At 49.4% G+C, this 21,328-nt stretch overlaps 2 protein-coding genes across 2 annotated transcripts in view; both read right to left on the reverse strand.

Annotated features, from left to right (window-relative positions):
* Positions 1–13,089: 13,089 nt before the first annotated feature.
* On the reverse strand, positions 13,090–17,654 carry LOC125945207 (uncharacterized). Its single transcript, XM_049666818.1, has 2 exons — positions 17,307–17,654; positions 13,090–13,428 (listed from the first exon to the last, which is right to left on the reverse strand). The coding sequence occupies exons 1-2, from the start codon at positions 17,526–17,528 to the stop codon at positions 13,219–13,221; spliced, it is 432 nt and encodes a 143-aa protein (XP_049522775.1). The 5' UTR covers positions 17,529–17,654; the 3' UTR covers positions 13,090–13,218.
* Positions 17,655–17,982: 328 nt separating this feature from the next.
* LOC119450679 (sodium- and chloride-dependent creatine transporter 1-like) overlaps positions 17,983–21,328 on the reverse strand; it is a 46,978-nt gene continuing 43,632 nt past the window's right edge. Inside the window, exons 8-10 of the mRNA XM_037714191.2 lie at positions 20,394–20,522; positions 19,875–19,974; positions 17,983–18,110 (exon numbers count right to left, since the gene is read on the reverse strand). Of these exons, the coding sequence (XP_037570119.2) occupies positions 17,983–18,110; positions 19,875–19,974; positions 20,394–20,522 (357 nt within the window). The remainder of the gene's footprint in view (positions 18,111–19,874; positions 19,975–20,393; positions 20,523–21,328) is intronic.

Here is a 21,328-nt window from a genome sequence, read left to right on the forward strand (position 1 = left end):
GGCCATTGTAAGCAAACCGGATGTTCAGGAGGCGCTCAATGGCGGGCGCTGTCACATGACAAATAATGGCGGAGCCCGTGGGTATGGTGTTGCAAAAATGTTATATCTTCCTGTTTTATGTAGCAATCGTACATAGTGGGACATGTCCACTTTGGAGGATTACTGAGTGAGACATACTGAGTGACTAAATCAAAGAAAAAAAGTTCACTGTTACCTTAGCATACGCTGAAGAGGATGATAAAAGCCTGCGCACTCAGGAGACATTCACTAAATTACTTGACATTCTCATTCGGATGTGTTACTTCCTCTTACTTTTCTCCCACCAAAGGCCGTGGGTTAAGTGCCTTAATTAACTGTACCTCAATTAACTTCGTCTTGATAAACACCAAAGGTCGAGGCTTCAACTCCCATATGTCGTGGGCGCGAGTACCTTAATTAACGCTACGTTAATTCACGATGTCTTAATTAAATTCGCCCTAATTAACACCAATGGTCGTGGGTCTGACTCCCAATAAAGGTCGAGAGTTCGACTACCACCGATGGTCGTGGGTTCGAGTGCTTTAGACACCTATACCTTATTTCGCAGTAATTAACACCAAAGATTGTGGGTTGGACTACCACCAAAGGTTGCGGGTATGAGTGCCTTAATTAACCATATCTTAATTAACTGTGTCTTAATTAACTTTGCCTTAATGGGTTCGACTGTCACCAAGGGTCGAGGGTTTCACTCCCACCAATGGTCGTGGGTTGAAGTGCCTTAATTAACTATATATTAACTGCGCCATAATTAACTTTGCCTTAACACCAAAGGTCATGGGTTCGACTTCCGCCAATGGTCGTGGGTGACACAATCGATTTTGGTGCCATAATGCCCGACGGTCAATTTTTCAAACCATGAGCCATCGGAGGCCTTTCGCATTTAATAATGTAAATCAAAGAATCTGTTAAAGGACCGCTTACCAGGTCTGGCCATTTTAAATAGTCTATATAACCTCCTATAGATATATTTACATAGACAGAAGGTTATGAGCATACAAACGCTTCATAGACCATTTTCACCGCGATCCTATGGTTTGATCACGTGTTTACGCGTCCATTGCTTGACTCGGCGGCCTCCGTTGCTTCCGGGTTTACTTATTTTTCGGCGGTTATCGTCGATCGTGACAGCGTGCTTTGGGTACAGCTTGCTTTGGCTACAGCTTGAGAGGCCATGTAAGTGCTTTCGGAGCTCAATCCGACTTGTCCAAAAGGTGTGAGTAGCGTATACGGTGTTTTTACTAGAAGCGGGGATAGAAATGCATTAGGGTGTCTAAACTTCCCGCTTATGAATTAAATCAGAATTAGTGTGTTTTGCCCTTCGTTCTCTATTTGGCAAACACTTAAAAAATACAGCAGCATGTCATGTTAGTGATTCAGCGACGTTCCTCGGTGCGGACACTATCTGATTGTTTATTTTCTGCCTAATCGTTCGTGCAGGGGCGTAGCCAGGGGGGGGGGGGGGTTGGGGGGGTTCAACCCCCCCCCCCCGAAATTTTTCCCCCCCCCCCCCGCCCCACTTACCCATCCTTTGTTCACGTCGCTTCGCGCTGACATAATTAAAAGAACCGGTGCTACTATATCACAATTTCATTCCTGGGCGCTTCCGTTTGGGTTGGTAATTTACAGCGAATCATTTCTGCATATGGAAAAAAACTGTCACGGTGTTTGTCAAGGCTTTAACGCTCTCTGATGATTTGGGCGAGAATGTGGCGGCCGCATTCTGAAGCAACAAATGCGGCAGCCGCATTTTAGATGAAGGCGAAAATGCTCGAGGCCCGTTTACTTAAATTTAGGTGCACGTTAAATACCCCAGGTGGTCGAAATTTCCGTATACATTTCCGCCGCTTCCCTTCAGGTACCGGTTAGGCCGCGCTCGCGCAGGATCTTAGGCTACGTTCACACTTCGTCTCCAAGTTGGCGGAAGCGGCAAAATCTTGCAAAAATCCACCCGCTATAGGCGGCAAAACAGGCAGAAAACCAAGCGGCGAGCGAAATCGGTCTCGAACCGATTTTTTCGCTATGGCGAAGCGGAAACGCGGCGGAAAGTCGTTCTGCTCGACCGGAAGCTACACTAGCATGTAAACAACCGGTCGTAAAATTGAACATGGCACCAAAAGTGTAGGCTGCAATGCTGATCGACGCGATCAAGAACCACCCCTTGCTCTACGACAAGAGTGGTACTAAAACGTACTGTCAGCAATACTCGCGATAGTATTCAACGTCGCGCGACCGGATATGCGGCAACGAAGCCTTGGCGTGACCCAACTTCCCGCGCTTTTGCAAAGCCAGGCGAACCCACCACCACCGTTTCCAAGGTGTCCGCGTCTTCCGTTTATTCATTGTCCATTTCTAGAAAACAAGTAGGTAGAAGTATAAAAGCCATTTCTTCTTCCACTTCCATGGCAGACAATAGTTGGGCAGATTCCTCGTTGGCGCTCCATAATTCGTGCACGTGCACGGTATGTTGCAGAAGTCGCGGGGTGCTTTTCTCGTCGCGACGATAGATTGGGAGCGTAGGTCTCACGTAGGACGCGCAGGCTTTGGCGAGCCCCAACATAAGGGCCAGCCCGGGTTTTAGCTGTGGTGTTCCCGTTGCCCCTTTGGTGTCCTGGAGGCGCCGACAATAATACGAAATGATGAAATCTTATTACAACTTGTAAATAAAAGCTATTAAAGAAATATAATCACGCCTAGGCACCAACCTGTGACTCAGCGCTACCGCGCCCGTGTGAGGAGAATCACGGAACGCCAACGAGGAATTTACCGAAGGTCGCAAATGACACGCGAAGTTGCACAAAATGATCACTTTTGATGACGGGTTGCATGGTCAATGAATGAACATACCGCTCGAAATAATGTGATAATGAGCGCCACCACGCCGACAAACGCACGCAGACTAGATGGATGTGGACGAAAGCGGCAGCGGCGGTAGCAAAACAAATGTGAACAACTTGGACATGCGCGGAAAAGATTTTCCGGCCGCTTTGGCCTTTCCGCCCGCTTGCCGCTTCCCAAGTATGAACGTAGCCAGTCTGCGCGCGAAACGTCTCTTGTATGCGATTGCGCCCCTACGGAAGGCTGGTTGTTACTGTTGTGTTGTTGAATCCCAAACCAGCAATGTACACACGAAGGGGTTGATGCCAGCAGTGAAATTCCACCGACTCGCAACAGAATGAACGAAACAGACAGCCGACAAGCATGGATTACTGCTGTGCACAGTACAGCGTAAGTAAACTCTTGTTGCAGGCGCTGACAGTTCTCGTCGGAGTTCACGCGTCCTGAGAAATTGATTATGTGCACTATGCACTGAACAAGACCGGAGTTAATTCCTGCATCACTAGTAGAGCACTACACGGGCCGATTTTTTCAGCCCGGGCCCGGCCCGGGCCCGTTTTTACGTTGGGCGGCCCGCCCGAGCCCGATCAAAACATTTATGGCGAGACCAGGGCCCGGCCCGGGCCCGGAAATAATCTACGTTACCCGCCCGGACCGCCACCCCTTTACCTTAGGCCCGAGCCCGGCCCGAGCCCGACTCGAAACCGGCCCGAACCCGGCCCGAGACCGAAAAATAATGTTTTTCAGAGTTGAGTCGCACGAGAATAACTCGCTGCACGTTACATGCACACCACCAGAAAGCCCGAGCCCGGCCCGGACCCGCGTCAAAAAACCCGAGCCCGGCCCGGGCCCGGGTCAAAAAGCACACGCCGTGTCCGAGCCCGGCCCGAGCCCGTGAAAAAACTGTTCTACCCGGCCCGGCCCACGGGCCGGGCCGGGCCCGGGCTTTCGGGTAAGCCCGAGCCCATGCAGTGCTCTAATCACTAGTACACCAATCAGTCGAGATCCTGTGAGGTACAAGGCCGCTTCCTGTTTGCACCGGCGTAAGTGAAGCAGAAATGAGTTGCACGCACTACTTAAAATGCGTACACATGCCATATCTATGCTGTGCGGTGAAATATTCTGTACAATTCTGAATCTGTTGACGTAAAGGCAAATGATGGCTGCACACGCGCACACAGCGGAAGACACAGCGGCCCATGCACTTGCCGCAGGAAATGCAACCCTCTCGTATGAGGGAGCAGGGCGACGAAAGCTTCGAAAAAAAAAAAAAAGCCTTCCCGTTTTTGCGCGTACTTAAGTTTTCTAGCGCAAAGACGCAGCGAACAAGTTATTGCTATGGAAGTATGTATAGCCTGGTCACGCATGCATTTTCACGTGTATAGCCGACCTTGACTTGTGAAACGCACTTCGCCCCGACGAGGACGACGCCACCTACGCTTAACGAAGATTAACAATTAATGATGGCTTCTCCGATCGGGCGGGTCGTCTCAATGATGCGTTTTCGAAGACTGGTCCATTCAGTGGCGCGATGAGAGACCGTTGCTCCAAACGCCCACTGTACCTGTCGTACTTACTGTATTTACTGAGCTTACTTTACTTTTTACTTAATTCATCACAAGCACACGCGAGGGGGTGGGAGGGGGGGGGTCCCATGTCTTTGATATACATGTATAGAGTCTGCTTAAACTACCGATATTTATTATCGATCACGCCCCGTAGAGGAAAGCAGACGCTTGCCCCCCCCCCCCCCCCCCCCCCCCCCCCCGGTCGGGCCGGTGAAACCCCCCGAAAAAAATTTCTGGCTACGCCCCTGCGTTCGTGGGTGGGCCCAGTTGCGATATTGTTTTTGATATCACGCAAGGGTTTCGAACGTAGATGTGTACTTTTAGAGCGCAGCTCTTAGGCGACCGTTCCTGCGGCGGGCGGCGGCGGCGGCGGCGTCCCTCATAACCGAGCGAACGAGCACAGTGAAGGAAGAGCGACCGCGGAGGCCGGATGAAAGACGGCGATAGCGAAGAGATCGAGTGCAATGAGGAAATTGGAGGAGGAGGGTGCAGCGGCGGAACCATGAGGCGGAAAGCAGAGGAAGAGGGTACGGCGAAAGCGTGCGAAGAAAAGTGTATAGTGCCGCGCAAGACGGGCTCAGCGGCGACGATGGCTACTAGATGGCGCCAGAGTATATCGCGCGTCAGACATGAAAACAAAGCGCTGCAAGAGCGGAGGTCTGTCTGCGGCGGCTGCTGTGAATCGCGCCCACGCGTCACCCACGCGCTGCCTCTCGCCATCTCCTGATAAGCGAGGCAGTCGCGCCACGCTTCGCTCCGTTTGCAACGTGCCGCACGAGACAGATTGTCGGCGCCAGCCAATATATATCGCGGAATGAAAATTCGTATAGGGCTGCGCTCAAACTTTGCATCAAGGAGTATCGTAATCGTTGGTGAAATTTAAGCATGAAATGCTTTTAGCTCCAGTTGTCGGCGTCTTTCAAGTGACCTTGAGCCACAAGCCAGAGCCTAAGTTATCCGGGCACTCAAACGAGAACATCCGCGCATCGCTGCTGACAAGAAAATTTATTCACCCTTAGGCACGCGTACAACTGTGGTATGGACGTATGGAGTATACAATATAACGTATCGCACATGCAATACATCGCACTTGATATAAACAAAACAGATGAACAAAATAAATAGTAAATGGTGTCTGCTTGACAGTGGCTTTTCCACGCACCAAAATATCCAGAGCCCTTCCAGCCTGTGAAGACGGAAGTCCAGCGAAGCTGGCGCTAGCGGCTTCACGTCGCTTTCACGCCCATTCGCGCTTCTTTGCGCGTTGGCGCTCCTTCAATTCCCGCTCTTCTCCCTCGGAGCAAACGACACGCGTCCGTCCCATAGCGAGACCAAAGGTTGATAACAGCGCTAGCGCGAATACAGCTTCGCTGTAAAGCCACTATGACAGTGCGCATGCAAAAACATAAATGTCAGCCTCGAATGCATGAATGACACCCGACCGAGGCACCCACAAGTACAGAGTCTCTACTCAGGCAAACAATTTCGACATCATTCTGGTTCTAGGAAGACCTTGAGACGGTTAGGGCACCACGTAGACCAGCGGCGAATAAACTCGACTTCGCCGAGTTTGAACAGCGGTTCAAGATGACCGCATATTATCTCTGGGCACTCGTAGTTTGCGCACCACGTAGACCAGCGGCGAATAAACTCTACTTCACTGAGTTTGAACAGCTGTTCAAGATGACCACATATTATCACCCGTAGTTTGCGCACTCTCCATTGCTCTATATGTCTGCCGAGATCGTTCTGCAATACTGCTGTTGCAGGAAGAAAGCAGGCCCACGAGTGTAGAAGGATGTATATTTACAAGCGAAGAAATATGGCGTTCAGGCAACGGCCAGAGACTTCGTCTTCCTCTCGTTCGCGTCACCTTCTTCTTTCCCTTCACCGTAACATCACCCTCCCGGTGGGGTTAGCTCCGTCCCGGTGCAGGTTATGGAGCGTCGCTTAATGGGGAGACATAGGGCTTGAGCCTGGCGACGTGTACAACATCGCTGGTGACGTTGGGAGACACTGAAGGCTGGCCGACTGGGGCGATCTCGTATGCCACGTCGGACAGTTGTCGTAAGATCTGGTATGGACCAGAATAACGGGAAAGGAGATTTGCCGACAAGCCGACTCGACGTAAAGGCGTCCAGAGAAGGACAAGGGAACCAGGTGAAAAATGGTGGTCTCGGTGCCGAAGGTCGTAGCGTCGTTTTTGAGAAGCTTGCGAGACTGTGAGGCGATGACGGGCGACCTCTCGGGCCTGGGCGGCTAAGGCAATAGCATCGCGAGCGTAACCAGTGCTGGGTGATTGTACTGCGGAAGGTAGCAACGTGTCGAAGGACAAGGTGGGGTCGCGACCATACAAAAGGTAAAATGGGGAGAATCCGGCAGTATCGTGACGGGACGAGTTGTATGCGAAAGTGATGTACGGTAAAGCGACGTCCCAGTCGCGGTGATCGTCGGAAACGTACAGGGCCAGCATTTCGGTTAGTGTGCGGTTGAGTCGTTCGGTGAGGCCGTTCGTTTGAGGGTGGTATGCGGTAGCGAGCTGGTGTTCTGTAGAACAGGAGCGGAGCAGATCATCGACGACCTTCGAGAGAAAGTAGCGGCCGCGATCCGTGAGTAACTGGCGAGGGGCGCCGTGGTGCAGGATGACGTCGTATAGTAGGAGGTCGGCGACATCTGTAGCGCAGCTGGTTGGCATCGCTCGTGTAATGACATATCTGGTGGCATAATCTGTTGCTACAGCAATCCATTTGTTTCCTTTCATAGAAATAGGAAAGGGGCCAAGGAGGTCGAGGCCCACTCGGAAGAAGGGCTCTGTAGGGATAGCAATTGGTTGAAGCAAACCAGCAGGAGGCATAGCAGGCGTCTTGCGGCGCTGACACAGGTTGCAAGAAGTGACATAACGGCGCACAGAGCGATAAATGCCGGGCCAGAAGAAGCGGCGCCGCAGGCGGTCGTAAGTACGAGTGATGCCCAGATGTCCATGTAGGAGCGTCGTGAAGTTGCTGGAGCACGGCACCACAAAAGCACCACAAAACGTAGCTAACCCTGTCGTAGACGAGACTCGCAAACCGATCTCGTCGCTGTGGTGCCCGAACGATAGATATTCCAAGCGTTCTTGCAAACAGCTTCCAGAAGGTGCGTTGATACAACGCACTCCATTACTACATGCATGCTGATCTCTGTGCACAATGTATGCATTTATGATGCGCTACCGTATCCCAGCGTTCGAGCCTGTCTCTTGTAGGTAGAATGCCCGACTGATATTGCCAATGAAAAACCTTCACTTGAGAGGGCAAATCGGGTGAAAACACGGCTGTCCATGTTTGTGATAGTAGCTGTCCCTGGAGGTACAGCTGTCTCACACAGCATTTCACAAAGCCTTGAAACTGGTGCCATAGGCCACTTTTATTTCTTTTCGAGAACAAAACGAGATTATCCGGGCGACCAGTCAAAGGTTAGGAAAATGCGGTCTCTGGCCACCAACCCCCTCCTCTTATTCCGCATTACATACGCTAGTTACTCTCCAAACAAGTTACAATACATATATATCGCTTCCGATTTCCTCCCAATGTTTGTTCACAATATCACTCAAGCTGTAACTTCTAGTACGCTGAAGTTTTATTTGTAATTTCCAATAGCGACGTTCAAAAGTCGGACAGCCTGCCTGTGCTCTTTCGAACACCAGCGGTCCGTGAGTCGGGAGCGGTCCGCGACAAGGAAGAGAAAGTAGCGACAGACGCTGAGCGCACTGCACTGTTGGAATGAGCGGTTGCAGGCGGCGGCACTACAGGCAGCAAAAGACGCCATATATTTGGTAGTCATTTCATGCTTACATCTACTCTCGATTACGGGAGAGCCAGCAGTTTAATAGCTTGCAGCAAAGTCGTGTTGTCGCTAGTCACTCGCTTACTCTATATGGACCGTCACGAAACGTTCAGCTTCGAACATTCATGAACTGTCGGTGTATTCGTCACCCATGCTTCGGCGCATTAATAGTATGCCCATTCAGTTACTCCTGATACGTTGGCGATAGTGTGTGCATGCGAGTTGTGGTGGATGTGTATGGATAACGTGCGAGAAACGTACTATTCCTGGAGGTGGCACGACTCTGTCACTGTGTAACGAGCGGGTACTCACTCTTTCCGAAGTTCCATGGTATAAGTGTTAGGAGGTTAGCGATACAGCGCTGGCGGTTGACTTTTTTTTTTATCCTCCAGGGAATTAATCCGTGCATCGCGAAGGGCCGAGTAAGTCGAGTCCTTATGTAGTAGCGGTCCGTGAAGGGCCCAGTAACATTCGCTCCATTCCTTAATAGGCCAGTAACGATTTCTTTCAGCCAACTATGGGCAGTCCAACGGGCCCTCGACGTGGCGGAGAGGCTAGACCTTTCTGTCCCGACGTGGGGGCGGCCCGCTACGTGCTAGTGCACGTTCCGAAGGACCTCAATAAAGTTTTTCCATTCCATTCCATTCCTGCACACGTCAGCCACATTTTACAGCACAAGTGGAGCACAGTGCGTTACTGAACACCCAGTTGCATTTCCAACGGCTAATCGCACAGCAAGGCCGAAGCGTTAATGGTTTCGAATTCCCGCGCTTTCGCGGATGCAACGTGCGGCGCGCGACCGAAAGCGCCATCTCGTTCCTCTTGAGCAAACTGTTCCTCGAAAAGGGTCTATACCATAGCAATTGCTACGCGCGCTTTCACGGGGAGCGAACGCACGGCGGTGAGGAAACGCGACTCTCTGGGCGCCAGGCAGTCGCGCGCACCGTATCTTCAAAGCGATCTGCAACACGGCTCCTACCTTTGTATGTGCTGTGCTTTCGCCGCTCAAGTTTCCGTTGAAGCGATAGACCGCATGAACCTTCGCCCGCTGCTACTGGCGCGCTTGCTCACGCCATCGTTTTGAAAGCGGTTGTGTGCGGTCACACAACGCGCAGAACTGTCGTCGACAGCGGCGGCGTTTTGCCCGCGTTCGCACCAAACGCGCGCGGCGTTGGTGACGTGTTTATGAAGAACGTGCCAACCTTTGCAGTACACCCTATGGCGGTGTACCGTAGCGACCATAAGGTCATAGCCCCTGTGGTCACTAAATAAATGAAAACCACCGGATCACATATTTTTCTTTAATAGTTCAAATAACGAATTACACCATCACATCTTAATAGTCATAATTGGAAATACATAATTCCCACCATAGTACAGCTTCGCTGGTCTTCCATCTCCACCCCAGTGGAAGGGCTGACAGTTTTTTTTTCTTCAACTGCGAGGCTTTTCTTTCGAGGAACCCGCATGGGTTTCCGTTGTAGCAATTGCTACGATTATGTGGATGTCTCATTTTCCATTTAAGAGTTAATATACGGGGTGATAATTTTTAACCCGCCGCGGTTGCTTTGACGTTTGCAAGCCATCTTGCGCGCGACAGCGACAAGCGACGCAATGGAGATGGCTGTCGCGTTCGCTCGTCGCCTACAAGTTGTACCGCACGCGAGCGACGGCGTTGAGCGACGTCTCCCCGGTATTGCCGGTATGAGGGCAGCAAATACGCGCCGAAACTGGCGTGACGCGTGCTTTGTGTTTTACTGTAAAGAGCAGCATAAGTATTTCTGAGGGTCTTGAACTACGTTCTTATATCCTCGCACGTATCAAAATTTAGTCATTTGTTCGTTCCGTGCGACAATCGGTAGTACTTGACTGATGTACATCCTGTGCCGGCTTCGCGCTATTGGCTAGTCGCTCATAGCACTTCTGGGCGAGGACCGACGAATTCTAGATTTCCAGAACCGAGCAATCGTGCTTCGTGCGACGGCCCGTTTCGTCGCTCGAAGCCGTCGCTCGTCGCCGTCGCGCACAAAATCGCTCTCACGCGGTTTGGGCTTTAAGCACGAGGTCGTGGCATCAAATCCCGGCCGCGGCGGCCGCATTTCGATGGGGGCTAAATGCAAAAACGTCCGTGTACCATGCCACAGCCACTGGATAAAAAAAAAAGTGCGGTCTACCGCGGACATGGAAAACGGTGTCATCTGCCGCGGCGCCACCATCCAGGGACTGTTGTCTGGGATCGCCATAGAAAATGCGTCAGGAACGCACTTGGAACGCCGTCGCCCGTGAAAGCCGACGCGTCCCATCCCCGTCAGCTAGCACCGTTCGGCCCAGAGAAGCGGCCGAGAATGCAACTATACAGCTGGCACGTATACGCTGCCATTGTAGCCCGCCTGACGAGGCAAGCTTGACCGTGCATGGGGTACACGTTAAACCAACCCCAGGTTATTCCAGTGTCCCTCATTACGGCGTGCCTCATATTCATATTGTGGTTCTGGCACGTAAAACCCTAGAATTTAATTTCTTTAGATAACGTGTGGAATGATTTACTCGGGTCAAAAGCGGTGTTGGGTTAATACTGGGTTAATCGTGCATCAAAGGTCGCTCCGCGAAAAACCCTCATTTGCGATCCTTGCTTCCACACTGTGGTCCCTGTGAGGGCAGGTTCTTGTGAAAAGAGACCAATATTTCGTGCCGTACCGCACGCGCAACTGTCGATGACATAACGTGCAACCACGACAAATGTCGCATAAAGACGGAGGCACGATGCGATCTATAATAGACGAGAGAGGGAAGACTTAGAGTGGAGCGTGTCTTTTTGGAGCAACAGCGTTTACGCAACCCCCTTCCACCAAAGACAACGGGAGAGTAACTGCGAAACAACAAGGGACATTAGGGTTGGGTGGGATGTATTAAGTGCAAAGTATGACATAAGCGCTTCTTTAAAGGGACACTGAATCAGTTTACCGCATAGACTCGTGCAAGGGCCGTACCCCCAACTTGCATGGTAGTCCAAAATTGGAGAACGAATTTCAAAGCATCTTTTCGTTTCTGAGAAATCATGCCGAATTGAGTGCGACATGCCTACTTATATTTTAAGCTTCTTTTTTAGAATACAATATATTCAATCTAGTCCACCTATAACGGTAAACAATTTGTAATGATTCTCGAGAATAGGCGCTGTGAAAATTCATTACGTCGCAAGAAGTGGGTGTGTGAACTTCAAGACGAGGTCGCCACACAGGATTTCTGTCTTGTTTTTCGTTTTTTGGCTTATCAATTATTTTATCACGAGAAGACCGGTTTTCTTGTACACGGTAAACAGTTTTCTACTAAACCATCTCTGGATTTTGTCATTTTATGTCTAATGTTCCAGGTAGAAATTGAATCTTCGGCTTTAGACAAAAAACAGAGCAGCGGGTTAAAAAAAAAGCGACATGGCAGCAGCGACTGTAAGTTATGAGTGCTTAGTTCTGCTGCATACATATTCAGGGCTCCTCTTCGCGAAGCTTTTCCGAAGTCTAGTGCAGGATTGCACATGGTATAACTTAGTATACATTGGTTCTTATCATATATAGCATTCTTACTATTCGTAGTTCAACTTGGTTGACGTTCGCTGCTGCCACTTCGTGCCGATGAACACCTTATTTGTCCTGCCTCTGCCGCTCCGTTGCTAAAGCCCAAAGTCAAAGTGGACGAGGGTACCCACAGGTACATCCAGCTAGCGTTACAAGGGCTCGTCGGCAAAGCACAAAACTGCCATGAAAGAAAAACCCGATGACCAGACGAAGCATATGTACCATGCATGCTGCTGGTTGTCTCCGCTAAGATCAACTCGCAATGCCCTCAATCTCGCAACTGTGTCATTGATTTTCGACATTTTATCCGCTGCGCGGTGTTCCTGCTCCTTCACTGCGGCTTGCACTGCGGAGGCCACGGCGGCCGCAGCGCACCGTCCGCTGAACGGCGCGCAGTTTCAATTTGGTTTTATATGTGCACCTATACACGGGCCACTACCGGTTTCACGCCTACGACCCGCTAAACTAACACCTAAGCGAGGCTTGCCGAAGATGCTCGTCTTGCGGTGAACGGTGTAGTGCATTTTTACCTCCCTCGCCGCCTTTGCATGCAGCCAACAACTGCACACCGACGTCGCTGTTTCGCGTTCGTTTTCATTAGGGTGCCTCGATGCCAGCATCGAGCATCGAGGCACCCTATAGTTTTCATCAAAATGCTATAGTGAAGGCCGTCTCCCACAAATCCCACAGCTGCGAAAGACAAACGCCAAGTGTTCAAGTGAGTCTTGCGTTCAGTGACTCACTTGCGTTCAACTGAACCTCGGGGAGGTATTCTGTAGTTCACATAGTGGGCATGTCCATTTCGTTGACTGCTGAAGCGCTGATTGGCTGTGGCGCGTGGCTCCTGCTAAAGCGCAACCCAGCCCAGCCAATTAGAACTTCAACAGCGGACGAAATGGAGGGTCCCGTTGCAGTCTTTGACTTTGGGACCCTCGTCTGTATAGTATCATTTACATGATCATTGTATTTAATGTATAATAAACTGAAACTGAAAAATAAAACATGTCCACTAGGTGGACTCTTACAGAATAACTACCGTGAAGCGAGTCAGAGGGTACCCCGTGTCACATACCCAGCAGTGACCCAAGTTAGCGTGAAATGAAAACGGTTAAATCTGGGCATAGACAGCGGAAAACGCGTAAGTATCCTAAGAACGCTAATCGCATTTAAAAATAACGAAGGGGAATGAAACAGTTAGCTTAACGAGGCTATATATTTGCCTCAGGCGCATTGCAGACGCAGCTTAACAAGGCAGCGGCCTTTCTTTTTGAACAAGCTGCAGTCGTATAGCTGCCGAATATGGCATGACTTATCAAGAAATGTTGGCACGGGCGGGTATAGTGCAACGAACGGCCAAGCGCCCGCACATCCGGGGCTCAGCGGGATACGCTGGGAGCGGCCGCGGCCCCGCTGCCGTTCTGGTTGACGCACAGCGAAGCGCGCCCCAGGCTCCTCCTGCCCGCTCTGCTGTTAATGATGGTCAAGGGAACCACGTTGCGCCCCGGTAGTACCTCTTGGTAGCGAGCAAAGTTTTCGGGGTCCGATGGACCGTAGCCGACCTCGGGCTCCATCGCCGCGTATATATCCTGGAAAAAAGAAAAAAAGAAAAGCGAGATGAAGCAATAGGGGACTCGATCCTTGACGTGCTGGTGAAAGTCGACAGAAGAGTTGCTATCCAGCATTAGTGGACGCACTCTTAGAAAAGAGAGAGATACGAAACGAAGAAAGAGGAAAGGCAGGTCCAGAATGAAGCATCCGGTTTGCTATCCTACACTGGAGGAGGCGGAGGTAAACAGATAGATAGATAGATAGATAGATAGATATATATATATATATATATATATATATATAGATAGATAGATAGATAGATAGATAGAAAAGATAGATACGAAAGAAAGCAGAAAGGCAGAGAGGTTAACCAGAACAAAAAATCCGGTTTGCTGCCCTATACAATGGAGGAAACGGAGGTAAATATATAATTAGATAGATAGATAGATAGATAGATAGATGGATAGATAGATAGATAGATAGTTAGTTAGTTAGTTAGTCACGTTGTAGTGACAGTGAAGAACACAGTAACAAAACTGTGAGTCAAGAAACTAAATGTTTATTGGGCGAACCTATAGGCCTAGAAAAACCAAGTGACGCTCAAAGCACTACGACAGCGGCGAGCACAGGCGTCGATCGTCGAAAATTTCTTTTTAATTATGGCGTTTTACGTGCCAAAACCACGATCTGATTATGAGGTACGCCGTAGTGGGGGACTCCATGCAGAAAATTTCGACCACCTGGGTTCTTCAACGTGCACCTTAAGTACACGGGTGTTTTCGCATTTCGCCTCCATCGAAATGCGGCCGCCGTGGCCGAGATTCGATCCGGTGACCTCGTGCTTAGCAGCACAACACCATAGCCACTAAGGAACCACGGGGGGTGATCGTCGAAAATTTTATCTGCGGGCAGACGCGTCGGCTAATTATACTTGAGTCGTATAGAAGGTTCCAGCGTGATCGCCGGTACGCGCACAAGTTCTAGAATGAACAACACCACTCGCGTCACGCATGCAATCTGATTACAAAAGGTTCGGCGACAACACAGACAACAGATAGAATCGGCTACAAGAATCGAGAATGTTACGATACATGCAGGCGTGCCCGGCGCCGAACGATAACGTTTAACATTTGTTAGCCGGCAAAAAGGGGTCTTCCGGAGAAAGATAACAAGCACACATGTAGATAGATAGATAGATAGATAGATAGATAGATAGATAGATAGATAGATAGATAGATAGATAGATAGATAGATAGATAGATAGATAGAGAAAGCACATGCACAATAATCGCAGCCATTCCGAGCACGGGTACATCTCAGTCCTTTACAGCAGGGAGCCACCCAACAGGATGACTGCATGGACGTTCAATCATCAGAACAAGCTGCCCTACTCCACACTGCAGCCACTCCCTCACACTCGCACATATCTTACCCCTTGGTCCTACACGGACAAAGCTCGGCCGTGACACGGAATCCCGACAACCGACATCCAAACGCCCTCGCCACCACGAAGCCGCCGTACAGGATTTCGAAGCTAAACTTGAAGCTAAACTAGAAAAACGCCTTCAGGAGTTCGAAGCTTCACTCGAATCCCGGATCACAAAGCACGTCCATCAAGCCATGGCTGAGGTCATGGACAACGTAGAAAAAGAAAGAAGGCTCACTGCCATAGAAAACACACTAGCCACTATACCCTGGCCACCGTCCTTGAAAAACGCCATTAAACGCATCACCGAACGCCTTGATGCAATGGAATCCAGATGGCAAACGACCTGCTCGTGTATGTGGCAGTGGAACGGCAGCGGACTAGCTCGCAATCGCGGGCTTCTCATACTATACATTGCCACACAGGAGCGGCGCCCAGATGTCTTATTCATACAGGAACCCAACCGTCCATCTCCTCCTATCAGGATACACTGCCTATGGCAGTAATACAACACACATAACTTTCGTGAGGAAAGACCTGGTCGCCATCATGATTCCCGAAACACTCCACAGTACCACTGTCTGCAGCCTACCGACACAACCAGGCATATCAGACACAGTTCACCAATGATATATTATAACGAATGTACGTAGTCCACTGAAGCAAACCACTAAATTCATGGAAGCGGTGACAAGGAGCCTTATGCTGTAACGATTCGGTTTCCGAAGAATTCACTTTGGCGGTGGCGTCACATTTGGGTGGTCCGCTGACGTAACGAGAACGAGAGGAAAGACAGCGGCCAATAGGCGCGCAGTTTTTTTTTTTTTTCTGAATGTGAACGCCACAAACCAACGGAAAAAGGCCGGCAGATCTCACGCCATGTGGGAATCGATGTTATGCGAAGCAGTGCGCGGGGAACCTACCAAGTTAACGAAACGACCATGAGAGCACCAAGACGTAGGCGGCTCTTTCATGACCTACATGACACGCATGCCATGACATTCATGTCATATTCGTCAGGAGTCCCTTTAGCTAGGCCTAAGAGACCTTAAGGCGAAAGCCTTAGTCATGCTCATGACTATGACTTCAACCATCAACCTTTAGCCTTTTCCTTCACTTAGTGCCACATTCGAACCCATTCCATTGGCTTTGAGCGTAAATATTTTTTCGCTGAGCCATTGTCATTTTTGCTCATTGCTCAAGACTATGACTTCTACCATCATCCTTTAGTGTTTCCTTCACTTAGTACCCACGTGCGAAACCGTTTGAGCGGTTTTTAAATGTTAATTTTTTTTCGCTGGGTCACTGTCATTTTATGCGACTGTTTCATGACCTACATGACACGCATGTCATGACATTCATGTCATGACCTATCAATTATGTTCGTAATATACTCTTGTCATACTATGCAAATTTTGGTACATACCAAGTTAACGAAACGACCATGAGAGCACCAATACGTAGGCGGCTAGACAGATATAGATAGATAGATAGATAGATAGATAGATAGATAGATAGATAGATAGATAGATAGATAGATAGATAGATAGATAGATAGATAGATAGATGTAAGCCTTTTCTGCACCGCCCATCAACGCATGCACAACTTTCATTTTACCTGCCATTTCATTTTTTGGTGGCTTAGTGACTAATAATTAAATTCTGGGGTCTTGCATGTCAAAATTACGTGATTATGAGGCACGCCGTAATGGGGGACTCCGTATTCATTTCGACCATCTGGAGTTCAGCCTCCGGTGGTCGAATTCAATCCCAACCTTAACACTATATGAGGTCTCTCAAAAACGCCAGTGCTACTTTGAAAACGTGAAACGCATGAATCAATAACATTTATTTGGGAAGATTATGTAGATTTCCTTCTCGTGATCCGGGTTTCCCGTGACTACATGTACGGAAACATAAAAATGGGTCGCAGCGCATATGGCAGGCATTACGGAGTCATGACCGGCAGCTTGGCGCTATCACATTGAAGAGGAAAGCACAATTACTTCATTCTACGGGTACTAACGTATGAGGCAGAAACTTGGAGGTTAACAAAGGAGCTTGAGGAGAAGTTAAGGACTGTGCAAGAAGTCATGAAAAAAAAAAAAACACGTTAGGCGTAACATTAAGAGATACAGAGATAGCGGTGTGGATTACACAGAAAACGGGGTATACCCGATATCCTAGTGCAGGTTAAAAAGAAATTGAGTTGGGCAGGCCATGTAATTCGTAGGAAGGATAACCGGTGGTCTGTTATAGTTACAGAATGGGTACCAGGGAAGGGAAGCACAGATAGAGGACAGTAGAAAATTAGGTGGTGTGATGAAATTAATTCGCAGGCATAAGATGGTGTCAGCTGGTACAAAACAAGGGTAATTGGTGATCGATGGGAGAGGCTTTCGTCCTGCATGTGGACATAAAATAGGCTTGATTATTTAATCAAGTGGCCTGTATAAAAGAGAGACATGCGGAAGAGTTCACATCACTCACGTTGCGGTTCTCGGCAAAGGTGCGCATGACCTGCGTGATGATGGCCACAATGCAGCAGAGGACTATGGCCAGCTGGATGACGCCGGTCCAGGCCGGGTAAGAGTAGTCCAGCAGCTGGTTCCTCTGGGCGTTGACCGAGCCCGAGACAGATCGTCTGCGAGTGACGCCCACCCCGTGAGACAGAAAAAAAAAAAGTGACCGGGCGCATGCTATTCTGAACATTGTCAAATTCCGTCACATTGTAGAATTCCGGCCATCTTGTCAGTTTTTATTGGCTCACAGGGCTGCATCTCTGATTGGCTCAAAACGCCCACATGGTGTAATTCGGCAGTGTTCAGAATAACATAGTTTGACACCCATCATGTTTATCTTCGTAGATAATGGTATATCTGAGATAATGGTTTACAGCCGCTCGTACACGAAGGTGAGATCCACTTGCCTGCTGCGAGGGGAGCGCAGCACGCACGTGACGGTGACGTCACGCCTTCGCCAGGCGGCGCGGCCATATGTGCGAACGGGGGGTGTTGTATACGCTTTTACTGGCTACACTCTCACAAACCACTCGCAAGTTCAACGCTTTCTAAGTTTCTATGGTTCGTGTGAACTTTTGACGCAGCCTGATGTTATTCGTATAGCACGGCTGCGACGAGGAAGTTTGTAGCAAAAGCACACGGGGTCATCGGTCTTCCGTCTGCTTTCTCACCAAGAGAGCCACGGGACAGAAGTATCGCCAGCAGACGAGCAGATAGGTTGGCGGCGTCTGCCCCGTCATGAACTGTATGTCGTCAGTCAGCCGGACAGCGCCTGCAAAACCAGGAAGGTATAAGGGGCGCGGGTTCTTGAGAACGACGCTTTCTGAAATGTGGTTTTGCTTGCGAGCGTTAAAACGTGCAATCAAACGGTAACGTGAAAACGCCCGCAACAGTGCTTGCGAGTAAAGGTATACGTTCAGACTGCGTACGCAATGTGCAGATATTCCGCAAGAAACGCTAGCTCAAACGCAAAAAAAAAGAAAGAAAATAAAATGTGGGCAGCTTGCACTAGTGGTGCAAGGCTGAAAAAAAAAACAGCGGAGGTGGTGATTGACTTATACTCCATCTCACAAGCTGTTGTCAGCACTGCCGAAGGTACGAGGCGTACATAGGCAACATCATTGCGCAGCGTTCCATTACGGCTTGACAGTGTGTTGAATTAGGCTCTCCCGTGCTTCCGAATCTCGCCGGCCAGACAGCTTGCCGACAGACAGCTGACTAGACCTGTATTACTTCAGAAAATAAAGTTGCTGTTGCAGAATGTAATTATTCGTTTGTCAGCTTTCTCGAGTCCGTGAGGTGCCCTTGCTCAGGCACAACTCTACACCCAACAGTGCGCATATCCTTTTCAACTCATCACGCGCGTCTGGTTGATGGCGGCATATTCGCGGCCACTGTCACCTGGTCGTTTTATAGAGTACCCAATGTTAACCGCCCTTCCGGTCGATTTGTCCTACAGCTCTTTATTTTGTAAAGATTGATGCCCGTGTGCCAGGTAAACGATGCTTAGAAAAATCTTACCGGAAAATTTTAGGAGCACGAAAGCTATAGCAAAAAAAATGTTTCCTCGAAGCTTCGCAAGTTACCTCGACTGGATCGAATGTACGCTGGTGCGGCACACAGCATGGCCCACGGAGACACCTGTGATTGTCGTCACCTAAGTAATACCTTAACAGAGTTCAAGGCTAGACATACAATAATAATACGTTGCACTACGTATCGAAAGACTTCCCTCGCCTCCTATTCCGATCTGCCACAGCTGTGGCGCAGCGCCTCTAAGTCCTTCGCTGATCGATATTGCGGCTATATCGAAGCTAAAAGCTTAGTATAACGGCACGCTAAGAAGTTTCCCAATCGCAAAAGCTTTAGACCTCTCGGGAAAACGCGAAAACTTTCCACTCGTCGTCAACAGCACGTTCACTGTGGACCCTCTATAGCGATCCCACATACCAGCATGACGCCGGACAAATACGATAGACGGCGCTGTGGTTTGCAACTCGGTTGCGCGACAGCACTTGCACGCCTTGAGGTCAATACCATGGAATAATCGTATCCAAAAAAAAGCAAATAAACATGTTAAGCATGTTGTTATAGAAAGCGGGGAATGTCAGAAAGAGCAAAAGAAAGGTATTCGTTGTAAAAAGCGAGGAACCCTCGATGATAACTGCAAGAATATGTGGCAGGGGCCCTTTTGTGTTACCCTAACACCTCGCCCCATCGCCGCCAACTGACTTCATCCGTTTCAAGTAGCCTATACGACATATTCATCATCAACTACGTCATCAACTAATCAGCATTTTCGAACGCCGTTGATATGCCCGCCCCACATGTAATGGTGGACGTTTGAGAAATAAACAAGTAAACAAAAATAAAATAAATATTCAAGAATTGCGGCCAAAGCTCTGTCCTCCTTGTTCAATGTCTGACCTGTGCGCTTCTCATAGTCAAGTTGATCTCTACTACATGCACACCCGCTAATCCCACACTTAACTTTGGTATACGATTAAAATCGGTCACTAAATTTCGACTGGCTTACCGTATCCGTTGACTAGCAGAAGGACTTCGGCCAACGCGATCCACGGCACCAGGTCCAGGTAGGTGACGGAATCGATCAGGTTGAGAACGTACAGGCCTCCCTACGGAGGAACGAAGGTCGGTCAAGAGTCCTCAGCATCGCGGACACAGGCACAACTAACAACTATGGCCCCCTTTAGCGTGGTTCGTAGCGTGGATACATCGCGCCACCTTTTTTCGACTTGTCATCCAGCACTGTTTACAGCCGCTCGTTTCCCGAAGTGGGAGAGGTCGTCCCAGAACATAGATACGTGGTCTGTTCCATACTGGGATTTCCAGTGTATAGACTTTCAGGCATCCGGATTCAACAGCCCACCATTTGTGACTGACGGGGCTATAATAGGCTGATGATGACGTCGCCAATGCGGCTTATCGTTACAAGCAATATATGGTTATATGCGGTATCGTTATAAGTACATTGCACCACACATTGATCAATGCGCAGAATATATGAATGGGCACGCCCCGTTGTTTCACTTACGCCTGTGGCCGTGGGTAGGGACAGAATAAACATGACGGTGCATGTGGCCAGGGTGCACCGCAATCGGTGCGGCTTGAGCCACGGGTAGATGTCCATGAAGGTCGACACTCCGATCTCCACGAACGCCGCCTGGTGGAGAACCAACCCGGCACGCGTCATGGACGAGCCATCGCGTCGAACGAAGCAATAAGCTTGGTAACTATTAAACCTAATAGTCTCGGTGCTCTTAGGATCGCAGGCAGACGTGCATTTTCCGAATGCAGCTTAGAAAGGCAGTCTTGTGGTTCCAGGTAGCATCTGTGGATATGTTCAACACTATAGTGTCGACTATATTTAGTTACCTTAACGACAACTTTGCTTTTCAGAGTCTTAGCGACTTTTTTCAGTGGCGTAAATATATAGCCAGTGAATTGCGCAGGTAAAATTCCTCAAGGGGCTTGGGGTAAGTTATGTATCTCGCCCACATTTTAACGCGACAGCGTTAAGGGACCCGTGTCGCAGAAAATGCGGCGTCGGCGTCGGTTTCGCCGTCGGCGTCCGCGGCCAATAAAATAATCCCGAACCACCCCGACCCTCCGTGTGGCGCAAGGCGTTAGTGAACAAAAATTGAATTTCTCAAAGTAACAACCGCCAGAAAATGGCAAAGTACGACTTAACCAAAACCTACAGACAGGATATAGCGTCGGATTGTGATTTCAATGTACGAGAAAGCATAATTTCGTTACGAGAAAACTCAAACACAAACCCCTCTTCCAGCATTTCTACCACAAAACAGCGGCACGCCTGGGTAGATTACTTACAAAACACCATCCAGATGGCGCTCACGTCCTCGGCAGGTCAAACTGGAACTTAGCCTGCCTAATGCGTTTTGGACACGCGCGCGCCTCGGGGCAACAGCAAACAAATAATAAAGTAATAAAAAAAGGTTCTGTGGC

This window comes from Dermacentor silvarum, chromosome 4 (genome assembly GCF_013339745.2).
Source record: "Dermacentor silvarum isolate Dsil-2018 chromosome 4, BIME_Dsil_1.4, whole genome shotgun sequence".
In the NCBI taxonomy this organism is placed as follows: domain Eukaryota; kingdom Metazoa; phylum Arthropoda; class Arachnida; order Ixodida; family Ixodidae; genus Dermacentor; species Dermacentor silvarum.

What these genes read in the sequence shown, in the direction of transcription:
- LOC125945207 (XM_049666818.1), bottom strand. Translation starts at nt 17,528, where the DNA reads ATGTTCAGAATAGCATGCGCCCGGTCACTTTTTTTTTTTCTGTCTCAC. An exon ending in CCTTTGCCGAGAACCGCAAC is followed by an intron (nt 13,429 to 17,306) that starts GTGAGTGATGTG and finishes TCTTTTTTCCAG; the next exon opens with GATATATACGCGGCGATGGA.